Source organism: Brachyistius frenatus, unplaced genomic scaffold, assembly GCF_029030835.1.
Source record: "Brachyistius frenatus isolate BFR_SWC_R1_liver_20210118 unplaced genomic scaffold, ASM2903083v1 Contig_276, whole genome shotgun sequence".
In the NCBI taxonomy this organism is placed as follows: Eukaryota; Metazoa; Chordata; class Actinopteri; family Embiotocidae; genus Brachyistius; species Brachyistius frenatus.
In genome coordinates this window covers 222,501-239,370 of record NW_027210875.1, presented here as the reverse complement: position 1 = coordinate 239,370, position 16,870 = coordinate 222,501, and the positions used below count along the sequence as shown (strand labels likewise).

General features: G+C 43.6%; 1 protein-coding gene across 1 annotated transcript in view; it reads right to left on the bottom strand.

Moving 5' to 3' along the window:
* Window positions 1–16,870, bottom strand: part of dcc (DCC netrin 1 receptor) — a 318,060-nt gene that overhangs the window by 186,932 nt on the left and 114,258 nt on the right. Inside the window, exons 4-5 of the mRNA XM_069721879.1 lie at window positions 5,950–6,100; window positions 5,138–5,274 (exon numbers count right to left, since the gene is read on the bottom strand). Coding sequence (XP_069577980.1) covers window positions 5,138–5,274; window positions 5,950–6,100 — 288 coding nt within the window. The remainder of the gene's footprint in view (window positions 1–5,137; window positions 5,275–5,949; window positions 6,101–16,870) is intronic.

Genomic DNA, 16,870 nt, shown 5'->3' with positions numbered 1-16,870 from the left:
AGAATTCCTGAAGATGTTTCCCATCAAAATACCGAAAGAAACAAAGTTTATTACTGCTCAGCCGATAGAAGACTTTAAATCATTATGCAGCGAGTATCAAGTGTGATTGGAAGTAATGATTTGTGTTAAATAAAGAACTTAAGCAACAGTGTGGTGAGTACAACAAGACTCTGAAACTTCAAATGTTTCCTCCATGTGTGCATGTATATGTTTGTTATCTCTGCACAATGCTCCATAAATATGCAGAGATAATGTGTAAATGGAGCGTGTAAGTAAACAGTTCACCTTATCAAATATATTTAATTTCCAGATGAGGCAGACGGTGATAAAAGCAGACACATGGGGGATGAATAAATAAATCCAGAGTGGATTCCCAGATAGCTGAGGACTCGTCATGATAAGAGAGAGCTCGGTTACAGCTCGGACATGTTTTATCAGAAAAAAACAAACATTTAAAGAGAAGAAATTACATAACAACAGATTGAAGTGTACAAAGTCTGCAGCAGCAGCTTCCGTTTGTTCACCATAAAAACATCAAACAACAAAGAGGTTTCTTCCCTCCTGTCTTTAATCCTTTTATTCCTGCCGGCCTTCTTACTCTGTCCTCTCTTTTAGACATGTTCTTCATCAGCGCCAACTAATCTGGAGGATGGAAAGACGTCGGTGCTGCTTCTTCTCTTCTCTGAGCTCAGAGAACAGAACAGAGTTTGAGTTCAGTTCTTGGTGAAATATTCAGTGTTTGGAAATCAAAACCGAATCCGTCTATTATGTAGATCGATTTTGAGTTTGCAATCATAGTTAATAAAATGGTTGCTTTAAATTTTAGTGTCTGTTTTGTTTTGCTTTTCAGAACAACCTACTGATGTGGACATGGACACTTAATGTATTTTAAATCTTTACCAAGTGTCCCTAATATATCAAACACATGACCCAAGGCTGTTCATTTTGGCCTCGACGGAACATGTTGCATGGAGTGAATCTCTGTAATTAAAGTCAACGCTTCATGAGACCGCGGCAAGCTGAACAGGAAGTCAGTCGAGGAAATAAAATAAAATCCCGGTCAATTTTCAAACTAAAACTCTTCTTTGTAAAACACATCACTAAAGTTTAATCCCATGTCTTTCAATTTGGACAAGAAATGCATCCTCCTCCTGCTACAGACACGACATCTGAAATAGTTACGCAATAAAAAGGAGGATTCATGCTTTTAATGGCTAAAACACAGCAGCTGTATTAACTTTGTCTGCAGCACAAAGTAGGAAATGAAAACAGTAAACACACAACGGACGAACAAGAAGCCGTTTAACATCATTTACCCGCGAAAGAGGCAAAGACATGGAGGAAACGTGACCACATCAGGGAGGAAGGTACGAAACGCTCCCGGTGGGATACGAAGCCGAGCGGAGGACGGAACTAAATCACGTGTTCAGTGGAATATTCAGGTTACAGCTGCATCATTCACATCGATTACTGAGTCACATTTCAAAAGAACGCTTAATGGACCAAAGTGCTTTTGTTGCCTAAACATAAGCAGCGATGGTGAACTCTGGTCTCTGGTGATCGGAGCTTCATGCGCTCACTATCCACCGCTGGCATCAACACAACCGGGATAATTGTGGGAGAGAAATGTGTATTTCTGGAGTCAGAGTCGACCCGGAACAAGAAATAAACTAAATAACACGTCGTACTCCGTTCTTTGTTTGTTTTTAATAACTGTTTCAGTTGTTTGTTCGGTGAGTGTTGTGATCAATAAAAAGGAGGAATGTACTTGAACTTCTCTCGGCTGACTTTTTTTGTTTGTCTTTGGAGATTGAACTTCTTTTTCCCACAGCAGATCTATCTTTTCATGTCAGCCGTCCCATCTGAGATTTATTATAAAAACGTCAGAAACACAGAATACACGCAGATCGATAGTTATTAGCAACTGAACATCTTCTCTCCTCTATTTCCCTCTGATTCAGAGAGGAAATGCGTCACTGCATCAAACACCAGCAGCTCATTCAGCACATCAACGACTTTCATTTCATCTCCACAAATTCAAAAGAAAAGAGTGGAAACGTTGTTAAATCTGCTTCTATTTTTGAATGATTTGGAAATTTCAAATTACATTTGAACGTTTAATGTGCGGCTGTGTGGAAATGATTTTTTTCCACCCACATGAAGGCAGAGAACTCAAACATGAAGTTCTATCGATTGAATCGAACTGAGGAGACAGCAGGTGATGCAGAAAAGGGGAAGATCCAAACAAAACAAACTATTGTAAAGGAGAGATCTCACTTTATTCTAAGTAAAATATAAGATCCAGTCCATCTATTTGAACACACGCCAAACAGCGCTGTGTGTCGTGGTACTTTTCAGAAGCAGCTTCAGCTGAGCAGTAACACGGTTTCAGAAACGTGCCTCCAATGTTTACATGACAGGAGCGAACACTCTCTGATCAGATCCCAGATGTGACATCCTGAGCACACAGACTCCTCCTGTTTATTGTCTACATCATGTGATGTTTGCAGGCAGTCGCTGGTGAGAGCAGAGTGTAAACAGAATATGAATGTGACGGGAACACAGAGAAAAGACTCAGCGGGGACTTGGAGACAAAGACATGAAAGGACAGAGAGGAGCTGAGAGGCCCAGCTGGAAGGAGACTGAAAACACCCGAAGGTTAATTTGCAGATTTGCTCCTGAGAGTCCAACAAACAACAGCTGCTTCTGTTTGATTTCAAGTCTCTCTGCTCCAAGAATATATACAGTCTTCAGTTTCAATAAAGGTACGATCAAGAATTCTAATTAGAGGAAAAACAACACTGATGTTGGAGTTTGGTGACGTCCCGTAAGTCAGTTTGAGAGTAACAGAAAGAAGAAACGTCGTTGCTTATAGAGCATGGGACACATCCAGGCTGCAGCCCTGCGTGATGAAACAAAGCTCCTTTATGTAATTAAATAAGAAGAGCACGTCAACGCAGCGGGGCTGCTGATGCACACAGCGTCGGACGGAAGCAAAGAACACGCTGCCACTTCTGCACAGACCACACAGAGTGCACATTCCTGCTCCATTATTTTATAACATGCTGCTGGGTTGAACTTTTTACAGTCCAAAACGGTCCTTCATCTGGCCACTGGAGGTCGGCTCCACACGCAGGCAAGCGTCATCCATCAGTGATGTCATCATCCATCAGTGATGTCATCAACCATCAGTGATGTCATCAACCATCAGTGATGTCATCGTTGGTTGGTGAACGTTATGAAGCCTCCAGTTCAGATTCTGTCCGTCACCATCTTGCTAAGTGCTTCTCTGAAACAGGCTCCAAACATGTCCTGCGGCGGACTTCCTGCTGAATCTCCACAAACGGGAATTGTTCAAAAACAAAGTGCTTTTACAGTCATGTTTAACTGCTTGTGACACCCTTTAATTCACTGTTTCTGACACTAAAAGCTCATATTTGGTCGACAGTACAAGGACAAAAGTATTTTGGGGCCAGTAGGCGTCATTTGCCCACTGACCTCATTCAGCCCGCTGGATGCTGAGGGGATGCTGAGACCTCCGGAGTGGAAGACGCCCCTCAGACTCTGCTGACTTTGTGCTCGGCTGAACCAAACCACCAAAACTAAACATCGGGTTTCAGTCCTGGCATTTCTTACAATTTGCTATAATTGAATCGACATCGTCTCTGCATTAACCTTCACTTGTACTTCAAACAACGAGTCCATTATGATCCATAATAAATGCTTTGCAGTAAAATGACCATTGAACACCTTAATTGAGATGAATATCTGTGAATCATTTTCTGATCCCAAAACCACAGCAACAACAGATGTTACATGATACTGTGCAAGAAGTTCTGGACTTTAGATGTTCACTCATCTAATCTCATCTTTAATGCAAACTGGTCCAGAGGCGTGTTATTGGTGCCTGATTTATAAATCAGTAAGCCATGCAGCAGCCGGTCGCCCCCCCACACAGCGCAGATCTCCGTCTAACAGTCGACCTGGACACTGACAGTATCCTATTTTAGTATTTAGTACTATTTTTTATGTATTTTTTATGTGAACCCAAAAAGGTGCTTCAGTTTTTCAAAACCAAAAACAAGCGTGCTGTAGAATAACAGTGTGTTAATAGGTATCGCAGCAATATGTCTTTATAGTAGCATTCGCTGATCTTCTGGTATTTTGTTATGCAAACCAGAAATGCTTTGAAGGTAATTGCTTCTACCAAACAATGAGCCGGCGTTCAGGTGTCTGAATCCTCACGCAGCTTCAGCAGGAATCCAGCAGCAGCTGAGGAGCAGTCAGACAATAAATACAAACCTATTTTATTCATGAAAAACTCCTGAAGCAAACCGACGGCTCCCATTTTATTTTTCATGACTGCATTTGATTGTGGATGTGATTCCCCGTCCCTGAGAGTGTCTGCAGCCTAGAGGGCTCCTGTCAGCGGAGGGATGCTGACCATTTTTATTCTATTTTATTTAGTTTTAGTTTTGGGGCTGTCAGGCGGTTATCAGTTTCCAGACACTTTTATTTTTTCCCTCATTTCCCCAGGAGCTTTGAGAAGTTACATGATTTAATTCTTTTAGCTGCCACACTTTGCTGAGCACAGACAATGTGTGTGTTCTTGATCTTCTATCTGTGTGAGGACCGATCTGAGTGAGACGTTTCAGCTTCGTCCAGACCGACGGCCCGAACACGTGTTTTGTTGGAATTTGTTACGATTTCCAACCGGATTTCAATAGATGGTCTGAGTCCGGTCGCTCAAGGATTGGATTTCAACAACAACACACAATGATGACATCAACGACAATCCGTGGACAAGACGCCAAAATGAACTGGTCGTTACCACAGCAACCCAGGCCGATAGGCTGGTGATGTCTGCACACACCAAATCTGATCAGATCACTTTCTGACAACAGCGTGGACAGTCTGTCCTAAAGATGTGATCGGAGACGCAAATCAGACAAAGTCTTATTCAAGTCCCCATTTATGGTGTAAGAGTGTTTTAGGGTTATTGTTAAAATTGGGTTTAGGTGGTTTACTCATGGCTGCCAAAGCTGACTAATATAATCATTGTTTCCTCGAAACGTTTCTCGACTCTCACTATCCAAATGGCAAAAACGCCGCCCAGAGGACGTGTATTATTTCTTACCGAGGACGCTGAGCTCTGCGTGTTCAGTGATGTTGTGGTTCTTGTTGGTGGCTGTGCAGCTGTAACCGCCCGAGTCGTCGTCAGTGACACTCCTGATGATCAGATTACTGCCCGCCAGCAGAGAGTACTTGTTGTTCCTACAGTAGAAAAGAAGAACGAGACGACTTTCATCAATTCATTGAGCATTATTCAACAATAAAAAATAATTCAGTGTTTTTTGTGCTCGTTCTGAAACCTAAAGAATAAATCTGCTGTACTGGTTTTATTTATCTTCAACAATTGAAAACACCCGAACCAACATAGTGTTAGTCTGACTGTTCAAACGCATCGACTTCACTGATTTGTAGCCCCAACATGTCTTTTTCCAAATGAATCTTTAAGAACATGTAAAAAAAAATTCAGCTCTAAGTTCCAAAAAAACAATTTATCAAACAATAATCAAAGAGGAGGAAATAGTACATTTGTTGGGGACTACTTTCAGAGGAGTAATTAATGCACACTTGATGTTCTTGTGGGTGTTTCTTACAAACAAACTCCACGGTGTGTCGTCATGGTGATAAAGCACCATGTAATCCGCTGTGGTTTAATAGAGCTCATTGGTACAGAGGAATAAGAGAGATCATGCTGTGTTTAAACACAAGACTGTTCAATTCATTGCTGTTGATTTGAGTGTGTTAATGGGACGTTTTGACAATAAGAAAAAAAGACAGAACCACAGGATACTAATGACTGAACTGAACCCGGAGTCGGATGCTGTGTGGTTTCAACATTGATCCGTTTAGGCTGTAGTACAAACAGACGGAGAGACGGACCAGCTCTGAATGAGTTCCTCTCCTCTCCTCCACTGGATGCTCGGAGTCGGGTATCCGGAGGCGGAACATTCCAGCACCGTGTCCGTTCCCAGCAGAGCCGTGACTCTGGACGGACGCTGGAGGAACTGGAGGTTTCTGGTCAGCCCGGGTTCTGAGAGAGAGAGAAAGAGAGGCGGGATTAAAAGGTGAAACATGGTCAAGTATATCTGAATGTCATTCTACAACCGTGGACATTATTGTGCTGATACAACAGCAGTGTAGCCAAGCGAGCATCAGTGAGCTTCAACGCTGTCAGTCTGTCTGTCCCAGTTTATCCCAAAGGTGTTAGATTGGAAGGAGGTGTGTGTGTGTGTGTGTGGAGGGGGGGGGGGGTGCATCAAACGATAACCAGCAGTGATGTCATCATCCATTAGTGATGTCATCGTTGGTTCGTGAACGTTATGAATCCTCCAGTTCAGATTCTGTCCGTCACCATCTTTGCTAGTTCGGAGCGGTTTGGAGCAGGAAGTGACCATATTTGGACGAGCTGGGGGAGGAGCCAGCGGTGGATCTAATGGATCTGATTGGAAACCTGACGATACTACGTCCCGCCCACCGATAGCTGTAACCTGACTGCACCACAGGCCTGTCAATCAAACAGACACGCCCCCAAAAACAGGTCTTCTTGAATCTTCTTTTCTAATTTGGAAGAGTGAATTTAGCAAAATACAGAAAGGTTGTGGAACATTTTTATTGACTGAGAATATCATGAGAGAAATTAAATGGGAGTCTATGGAAATGAGCTGACCTCTAGTGGTCCTCGGTGGTATTGCAGCTTAAGGCACTTCAACATCGGCTTCATTTTTCTGAGCCGGAAGCTACGAACACTTTTATATCCAGTCTGTGGTTGCAGGTCAATGTGTCCACAAAGGTACACGAGACATTTCATCTGCACAGCCTTCAGATTTCAGCGTAAAGAATCGAAGGGCAGGAGTTGAAATAAATGACCTGATTTCCTTCTCGTTAATGTGTAGGCTGCTGAAGATTGATGGGCGTACAGAGAGATGTATTGTTTCGTATATTTGTGATGTAAGTCAGCCCAGTGAGAGCAGTTGATGAGGAGTCAGTCTTTGTTGTAGTCAGTACATTTACATGCACACGTGTTTCTGAATGGAACTGTTCAAACCCATTTACAGTCTTTTTCACTGCAGGAGCATGAAAGTGAGCTGCATGAAAGATGAGCGACTGACAGGTTGAGTTTTGTTTTCACGTTTGGATGTCCGCTCTCAGGAGGAGCTGTTTGGAAAGTACCGGTGCTGCCGACTGAGATCAGTAAAGCAGATGTCACATCGCATCAAGGATGCACACATCCAACGCAACGACACCATTAAACAGCTGCAGCCGTACGGAGAAGGACAACCCATATTTTAACAAGACTGACAGTCAACAGACTTTCTCTCTGCATCACCCCCTAACTCACCTGCAAATCCAGACTGTATGATTTAACAGGTTGAAGCAGAACATTGCTGGATGCTTCATGGACAAGACGAAATGTCCACGACCTCTGAGTGTTTGACGGAGTCCCTTCAGAGAAGGCTTGAATTAAAAGAGCAGCAGGTTTCTGAGCATCTGGCAGAAATGAGGATACAACTCACAAACCGTGCAGGAAAACTCCTCAGTGGAAAAAGAAAACAACAACTCTCAAGAAGTTCATTGATCTTCCAAACGTCTGAAGTTTTCTGAAAAAACAAGTACGGACTTAAAGGTGGGTAGTGAGAGACTGGTCGTGATTGTGAACGAAACCTGGTGGTGCAGCTCAGCGCCGCTCTTATGAAGACAGTTTGAAGTCTACTGACAGACCTGAAGATCCGGCGGCTGCTGGTCAACTCTTTTTGTTCTATGTAGAGTTGTGTCAATAGGATTTAATACAGGATATCAAACAATGGAAACCTGCAAGACCTTTTTTTTGTGATTTAACAAGATTTACATTTGGAAGAAAAACAGGCAATTATCTGCAAAATAAATGTTTCTCAGAAAGTTCCCATCCCAGGTGAAGAACATGGAGCACCTGAACTCGAACTGCTGACTGGTAGAATAAAGAACAGGACTCTGATCTGCTGCAGCTACAACCTGCTCTGAGAGGTACTTTACATTTTCTCCAATAAACGTTTCATGTCCCCAACAAACAAAACAAAACTAAATCTTGCATCTGCCTTTCCGCTGTACCAGAAACAAATGCTTTACATGTCACGCCGGCTGCTGTGATTACGACGTCCAGCTGATGTTGTCTAAAATGGTTTACTTGTACTCGAACTTGTACTTTCTCCATCAAAGTTCTCTTTACAAATGGATTCTATCGAAGAGATTTGATTGAATTACGGGGCTGAAGTTTCTCATGTTTGTCCACGTGTTCATTACTGCTGGTTGATTCTGCTTCAGGCGATAACATTTGCAGGCGGGATTACTCCTGCAGTATTTTCCTCTCTAAACAATATGGATTTCTGTGACACATTTGATGGAGCATGTAGTAGCCTCCGCCGGCCGGCTGTCCACGTCAGTAACGTCAGTAACGATGTCTGGTCCTCTGAGCCGGAGCTGTCGGAGGTTTCTTCCTGTCAAAGGGGAGTTTTTCCCTCCTAGCTTACATGGGAATTGTTGAATTGTTAAGTTCCTCCGTGTAATGTTGTAAAGTTCTGTTGGGATTTGGTGCTTTTTAAATAAAATTGAATAGAAGTGAATTGAAATTGGAGCCTTTAACTTGCAATGCAGTACGTATCAAACTGTTTAGAAACCCAACATACATGATGAAAAATATCGATCTGGATCTTTTCCACGATGGTTAAACCAGATGATGTCACACCGTCTTTAATCCACTGACAGATGACCAGTGCTTTGAATCCCAAAATCTGGTGCCAACTTTTAAGTGTTTGAACTCACATTTATTTATTCAATCTCATCAAAGAAATATTCAGACCTGAGAACACACACACACACACACACACACACACACACACACACACACACACACACACACACACACACACACACACACACACACACACACTGGGTCAGGTTGCGTTCACCCTCAGGTCTGCTGGAGGGCTGGAAGGTCCTCAAAGACAGAATAGTTGATTTCTTTCAGGAGACAGATAGTTACATCATCAGGCCGCTGGTGCTCAGACACGCACACAAACACACACACACACACACACACACACACACACACACACACACACACACACACACACACACACACACACACACACACACACACACACACACACACACACACACACACACACACACACACACACACACTTAGAAACACCTTGAGCCTGAAATTTTCCAGAAATCTTCTTTTAATCCTCGACTATGAACATTCATTTATTTATGTCGCCTCACTTCTTCAGTATGAGATAAAACATATTTGAGCTGTTTTACAGTTAACATGTAATAATGCAAATAATATTAGATTGTAAATGTTCAATCATTTTTACAGAATTTACATTTTTGTTAATATTTTTAGTAGTTACAATTATGAATAATTTTAATTCTTTATAATAACTTTTATTTTTTTTAAATCACTACACCTCCAAGAATCATCACCTAATTGTTGTGGAGGGGTTTGAGTGTGTCAGTGATCCTGGGAGCTGTGTTGTCGGGGGCTTCAGCATCGATGGGGTCTTCCAAGGCAAATCGGTCGCATGGGAGGGGAGTTCAAAACAACCCAGATGACAAGTGGGCTGCACCACCTCCCCCAGCCTGGACAGAAGCCTGGACAGAGGTCTGGACAGAGGCCTGGACGGGGGCCTGGACGGAGGTCTGGACGGAGGCCTGGACGGAGGCCCGGACGGAGGCCTGGACGGAGACCCGGACGGAGGTCTGGACAGAGGAATGGATGAGGCGAACCCCAGCAACAAGTCCAGCTACAGGAACGTGGAACGTGACCTCGCTAGAGGAGAAAGCTGGTGGGACGTGGAACCACCAAGAAATAGTCGGGCACATCACACAGCACATCTCTGGAGGTTTTTGGAGCTCCCCAGGACAAGAGGCACCAGGCGGGTTTGGGAAAACTCACGACCCCCAAGTGGGAGGAACGGCCGTCCCAATCTGAACCTAAATGGTGTTCACAGTTTTATTTGGAAAATATTTGAATTTCTAGTTATACTGTATTTTTCACTGATTCAATCATATTTGTCTTTCTTTTTTCTTTTTTTTTCTCTCAATTTGAAGTTACATTAAACTGTTATTGTCTGTTATTATGTTTAAATATATATTCAACAAGTGCTGCAGTAGGGACATGGGTCTAATTCACTCACACACACACTCACACACACACACACACACACACACACACACACACACACACACACACACACACACACACACACACACACACACACACACACACACACACACACAGTAAATAAGATAGAAAGATGTATAAATCAGAAACAGTAAAACAAGATCATCAGCAGAAAACCTGAGTGAACACAAGGAAACAAAAGAAAAAGAAGGGAAATGTCCACGCAGCATTTTTTTTTTTTTTTGGTCACGGCGGCGAGTAAAGAGTGAAGGATCAGAGATAATCACCGCATGACAGCGGGACTCCTTTAATATTTTCACTGACACGTTGTTGAAGGAGGCTGTCAGCAAATCAGATGACACACTTATGCCGCACTAATCACAATGAGAAGTCAGCACACACACACACACACACACACACACACACACACACACACACACACACACACACACACACACACACACACACACACACACACACACACAAACACATCAACTCAGTGCAGACAAAGACACACAACACTGCTACGGAAAACCAACTGTGCCATTTTTATAATTATAATATTCTTTTCAGCACTTCTGAAATGTTAAAACAAAGATAAACTATCCCTTTAATGTGTTCAAACCTAATTATGGGATAAATCATCCATTTTACAAACGGAGTTCACTCCACTGTCAGACACACTGTCAGGAGTTCAGTTTTGTCCTCCATTTTGCCCCCGATCACCTCTCCTCCTGTGTCCCCTGTCTTTGCCTGTGGCCACGCCCCTCACCTCCCGTGGCCACGCCCCTCACCAGTCCCAGCAGATGCAGCCACTCACCCCTGATCACCACCTGCAGGTGTGCTGCATCTTCCTGATCACCTCCCCAGACTATATGTAACCTGCCCCTGCACTCCTCTGGTTGTCGGTTCATTTATTGTTAGCCACCCGTCCGTCTTCCGTCTGCTCCCCGTCAGCTCCCTGTCAGTCCTGTTCCTGTTCCCGTTCCTCCGGCCTCTGTGTCTCCTGCGGATATTCCCGGTCAAAATCACCAGTCGGTGGAGTTGCCCTCCCGGCTTGGAGGATTGTTGACGCCGTCCCTTCCGCTGGTCTGCCGGCTGTCCTGTTACCCGTGTCCCCCTGGAGCTGTCGGTTGAGTTGCCCTCCCGACTGGACGTAAGGTGGACACGCTCGGTGCCACCTTTTGGTTTGTAGTTTTTTGTTTGTTTATTTTTTGGACAATAAAGACCGTATTTTTGGAACTTATACCTCGAGTCTGTGTGCTTGCATTTGGGTCCTGGAAAAATACACCCACCTCATAACACACACTTAATGAATTATTCTCTGCTCTCAACAGGCCAAGGAGCACGTTCTCGTATCACGTCTGACCTTGGTGCTTTATTTCTCCTTTAAATAACAGCACTAAATCACACTGAAGAGTTCTTCGTTTAAAAATAAAACAGTAAGTCTTGTTGATATTAATGTCGGTAGTAATGTGTCCACCTGCATCTATAGATTGATGTCACAGCACCATACTAATGATAAATTGTTTTTGTGTGTTTATGGATAAATAAAATTAGAAGATCTTTTTTTGTCAGTTTTACGTTCAGAACAGTTCTTTCTTTTTATGCTTCCAACATAACATATTGCCAAGTTAGTGGTTTCATCCAGATTCTGACCAAATTTAAAACGGCAGAAATTTTTAAATCAGGTTTTCAAAAGTCTTCAAATCTTCATCCTTTAACTTGCCATCAACGCAGCCCAAAACATAATTTGTAGAGAACATATTTTGCTTGCTTGCAATCCCTCGTTCTGTTGATGCTAACTCAAGTTTATTTGAAGCAAAAATTAGGCTTGTTCCAATGTTTCTAAAATACGCAGTTACCCTCAGACAGAGCCAGACTATCTACAGTATAGTATATACATATTATACGATATATATATATATATATATATATATATATATATATATATATACTATATATATTTTCTATATGGTAACCTGAGTAAACCAGCTGGTGGCTTCACATCGACTCCATCCAGTGAAAAAGTTGAACCAACCACAAACACTCAGGAGCCAAAACATCATCATCACAAGAAGGTTTGTCTGAGGAGGAAGAAAGAATGAAAGGGCAGCAGGATGTTGAGGAATGTGCTGAATGGGTCGGATCCACAGCAGGTCGATGTCCAGGTGTCGATGTCCAGGTGTCGAAGTCCTGGGGCTGATGTCCTGGGGCTGATGTCCAGGTGTTGATGTCCTGGGGCTGATGTCCAGGTGTTGGTGTCCAGGTGTTGATGACCTGGGGCTGATGTCCTGGAGCTGATGTCCAGGTGTTGATGTCCTGTGGCTGATGTCCTGGGGCTGATGTCCAGGTGTTGATGTCCTGGGGCTGATGTCCTGGGGCTGATGTCCAGGTGTCGATGTCCAGGTGTCGATGTCCAGGTGTTGAAGTCCAGGTGTTGATGTCCTGTGGCTGATGTCCTGTGGCTGATGTCCTGTCGCTGATGTCCTGGGGCTGATGTCCAGGTGTTGATGTCCAGGTGTTGATGTCCTGGGGCTGATGTCCTGGGGCTGATGTCCAGGTGTTGATGTCCTGCCACCATTAAATAACATGAGGAGAAGAAGATGCTGCTTTCAGGGGTTCGGCGCTTTGCAGGTGAAACCATGCCGGTGCGAACACGGGGAACACGTGAAGACGACTACAGAAAGTTCTGCGTGGAACTCCTGCAGGACATGAATAAAGATGAGGTGCGGTCCAAACCAGGAAGGTAAAGCTACATGTCTTCACCGCTAAGCAAACACCCTGTCTTTATATTCATGTCTGTGAGCGCACGGTCGGTCGGTGTGTGTGTGTGTGTGTGTGTGTGTGTGGGGGGGTATTTGAATACAAATGTTATAGTTCAGAGCGAGTTTTGAATAGTAGTTTTGCTTGAAATAGCATCTCTATCAGCGAATCACAGCCGTGTTGGCAGCATGCAAAGAACCAATAACATATCGGGGATGTGTGATCATAAACGTCTCTGATGGGGAAACCTGCTGTTCTCCTTCATCTCTGCAGACATTAATCCAGACAGACTTCAAACTCCTGGAACGGAGTCGAGCCGAGGTCAAAGGTCACGCAGACAGAACTGCATTTTCTGGAGATGACACATGGGAATCTGATTATCTCTGACCTTTGACCTCTGAGTCCATCTGATGGTTCCTTTCTGATAAAAACTTTATGAAGTCAAAGTTGATCAAATCTTTATGAAGTCAGAATCTTTAAAGCTTAATCAGGTGATCCGTTAAACGTTCATACAGTTCAAAGAAAAAAGGGGACGAGACTGAAAACCACCTGCCTGCAGTGAGGTGGGGAAATACGCCAGCAGGTTTGAGACGTTTGAGAGGTTTGAGAGGTTTGAGAGGTTTGAGACGTTTGAGACGTTTGAGACGTTTGAGAGGTTTGAGACGTTTGAGAGGTTTGAGACGTTTGAGACGTTTGAGACGTTTGAGACGTTTGAGACGTTTGAGAGGTTTGAGACGTTTGAGACGTTTGAGACGTTTGAGAGGTTTGAGACGTTTGAGAGGTTTGAGAGTTTGAGACGTTTGAGAGGTTTGAGACGTTTGAGAGGTTTGAGACGTTTGAGAGGTTTGAGAGGTTTGAGACGTTTGAGAGGTTTGAGAGGTTTGAGAGGTTTGAGACATTTGAGAGGTTTGAGACGTTTGAGAGGTTTGAGACGTTTGAGACGTTTAAGACGTCTGAGAGGTTTGAGACGTTTGAGAGGTTTGAGAGGTTTGAGACGTTTGAGAGGTTTGAGAGGTTTGAGACGTTTGAGAGGTTTGAGAGGTTTGAGACGTTTGAGACGTTTGAGAGGTTTGAGACGTTTGAGACGTTTGAGAGGTTTGAGACGTTTGAGACGTTTGAGACGTTTGAGAGGTTTGAGACGTTTGAGAGGTTTGAGAGGTTTGAGACGTTTGAGAGAGGTTTGAGAGGTTTGAGAGTTTGAGACGTTTGAGACGTTTGAGACGTTTGAGAGGTTTGAGAGGTTTGAGACGTTTGAGACGTTTGAGAGGTTTGAGACGTTTGAGACGTTTGAGACGTTTGAGAGGTTTGAGACGTTTGAGAGTTTGAGAGTTTGAGAGGTTTTTGAGACGTTTGAGAGGTTTGAGACGTTTGAGAGGTTTGAGAGGAGAGGTTTGAGAGGTTTGAGACGTTTGAGAGGTTTGAGAGGTTTGAGACGTTTGAGAGGTTTGAGAGATTTGAGACGTTTGAGACGTTTGAGAGGTTTGAGACGTTTGAGACGTTTGAGAGGTTTGAGAGGTTTGAGACGTTTGAGACGTTTGAGAGGTTTGAGAGGTTTGAGAGGTTTGAGACGTTTGAGAGGTTTGAGACGTTTGAGACGTTTGAGAGGTTTGAGACGTTTGAGAGGTTTGAGACGTTTGAGAGGTTTGAGACGTTTGAGACGTTTGAGAGGTTTGAGAGGTTTGAGACGTTTGAGACGTTTGAGACGTTTGAGAGGTTTGAGAGGACGTTTGAGAGGTTTGAGAGGTTTGAGAGGTTTGAGACGTTTGAGAGGTTTGAGACGTTTGAGACGTTTGAGAGGTTTGAGAGGTTTGAGACGTTTGAGAGGTTTGAGACGTTTGAGACGTTTGAGAGAGACGTTTGAGACGTTTGAGAGGTTTGAGAGAGACGTTTGAGAGGTTTGAGAGGTTTGAGACGTTTGAGAGGTTTGAGACGTTTGAGAGGTTTGAGACGTTTGAGACGTTTGAGAGAGTTTGAGACGTTTGAGACGTTTGAGAGGTTTGAGACGTTTGAGAGTTTGAGAGGTGAGAGAGACGTTTGAGACGTTTGAGACGTTTGAGAGGTTTGAGAGGTTTGAGACGTTTGAGAGGTTTGAGAGGTTTGAGAGGTTTGAGAGGTTTGAGACGTTTGAGAGGTTTGAGACGTTTGAGAGGTTTGAGACGTTTGAGAGGTTTGAGACGTTTGAGAGGTTTGAGACGTTTGAGACGTTTGAGACGTTTGAGAGGTTTGAGAGGTTTGAGAGGTTTGAGACGTTTGAGAGGTTTGAGAGGTTTGAGAGGTTTGAGACGTTTGAGAGGTTTGAGAGGTTTGAGACGTTTGAGAGGTTTGAGAGGTTTGAGACGTTTGAGACGTTTGAGAGGTTTGAGAGGTTTGAGACGTTTGAGAGGTTTGAGAGGTTTGAGACGTTTGAGAGGTTTGAGACGTTTGAGAGTTTGAGAGGTTTGAGACGAGACGTGAGACGTTTGAGACGTTTGAGACGTTTGAGAGGTTTGAGACGTTTGAGAGGTTTGAGACGTTTGAGACGACGTTTGAGAGGTTTGAGAGGTTTGAGACGTTTGAGACGTTTGAGAGGTTTGAGAGACGTTTGAGAGGAGACGTTTGAGAGGTTTGAGAGGTTTGAGAGGTTTGAGAGGTTTGAGAGGTTTGAGACGTTTGAGACGTTTGAGAGGTTTGAGACGTTTGAGAGGTTTGAGAGGTTTGAGAGGTTTGAGAGGTTTGAGAGGTTTGAGAGGTTTGAGAGGTTTGAGACGTTTGAGAGGTTTGAGAGGTTTGAGAGGTTTGAGAGTTTGAGACGTTTGAGAGGTTTGAGACGTTTGAGACGTTTGAGAGGTTTGAGAGGTTTGAGACGTTTGAGAGGTTTGAGACGTTTGAGACGTTTGAGAGGTTTGAGAGGTTTGAGACGTTTGAGAGGTTTGAGACGTTTGAGACGTTTGAGACGTTTGAGAGGTTTGAGACGTTTGAGAGGTTTGAGACGTTTGAGACGTTTGAGAGGTTTGAGAGGTTTGAGACGTTTGAGAGGTTTGAGACGTTTGAGACGTTTGAGAGGTTTGAGAGGTTTGAGACGTTTGAGAGGTTTGAGACGTTTGAGAGGTTTGAGACGTTTGAGACGTTTGAGAGGTTTGAGAGGTTTGAGACGTTTGAGAGGTTTGAGACGTTTGAGAGGTTTGAGAGTTTGAGTTTGAGACGTTTGAGAGGTTTGAGAGGTTTGAGACGTTTGAGAGGTTTGAGAGGTTTGAGAGGTTTGAGAGTTTGAGACGTTTGAGAGGTTTGAGACGTTTGAGAGGTTTGAGAGGTTTGAGAGGTTTGAGACGTTTGAGAGGTTTGAGACGTTTGAGAGGTTTGAGAGGTTTGAGAGGTTTGAGACGTTTGAGACGTTTGAGAGGTTTGAGAGGTTTGAGACGTTTGAGACGTTTGAGAGGTTTGAGAGGTTTGAGAGGTTTGAGACGTTTGAGAGGTTTGAGAGGTTTGAGACGTTTGAGAGGTTTGAGACGTTTGAGAGGTTTGAGACGTTTGAGAGGTTTGAGAGGTTTGAGACGTTTGAGACGTTTGAGTTTGAGACGTTTGAGAGGTTTGAGAGGTTTGAGACGTTTGAGACGTTTGAGAGTTTGAGAGGTTTGAGAGGTTTGAGAGGTTTGAGAGGTTTGAGACGTTTGAGAGGTTTGAGAGGTTTGAGAGTTTGAGAGGTTTGAGAGGTTTGAGAGACGTTTGAGACGTTTGAGACGTTTGAGACGTTTGAGACATTTGAGACGTTTGAGAGGTTTGAGACGTTTGAGACGTTTGAGAGGTTTGAGAGATTTGAGACGTTTGAGAGGTTTGAGAGATTTGAGACGTTTGAGACGTTTGAGAGGTTTGAGACGTTTGAGACGTTTGAGA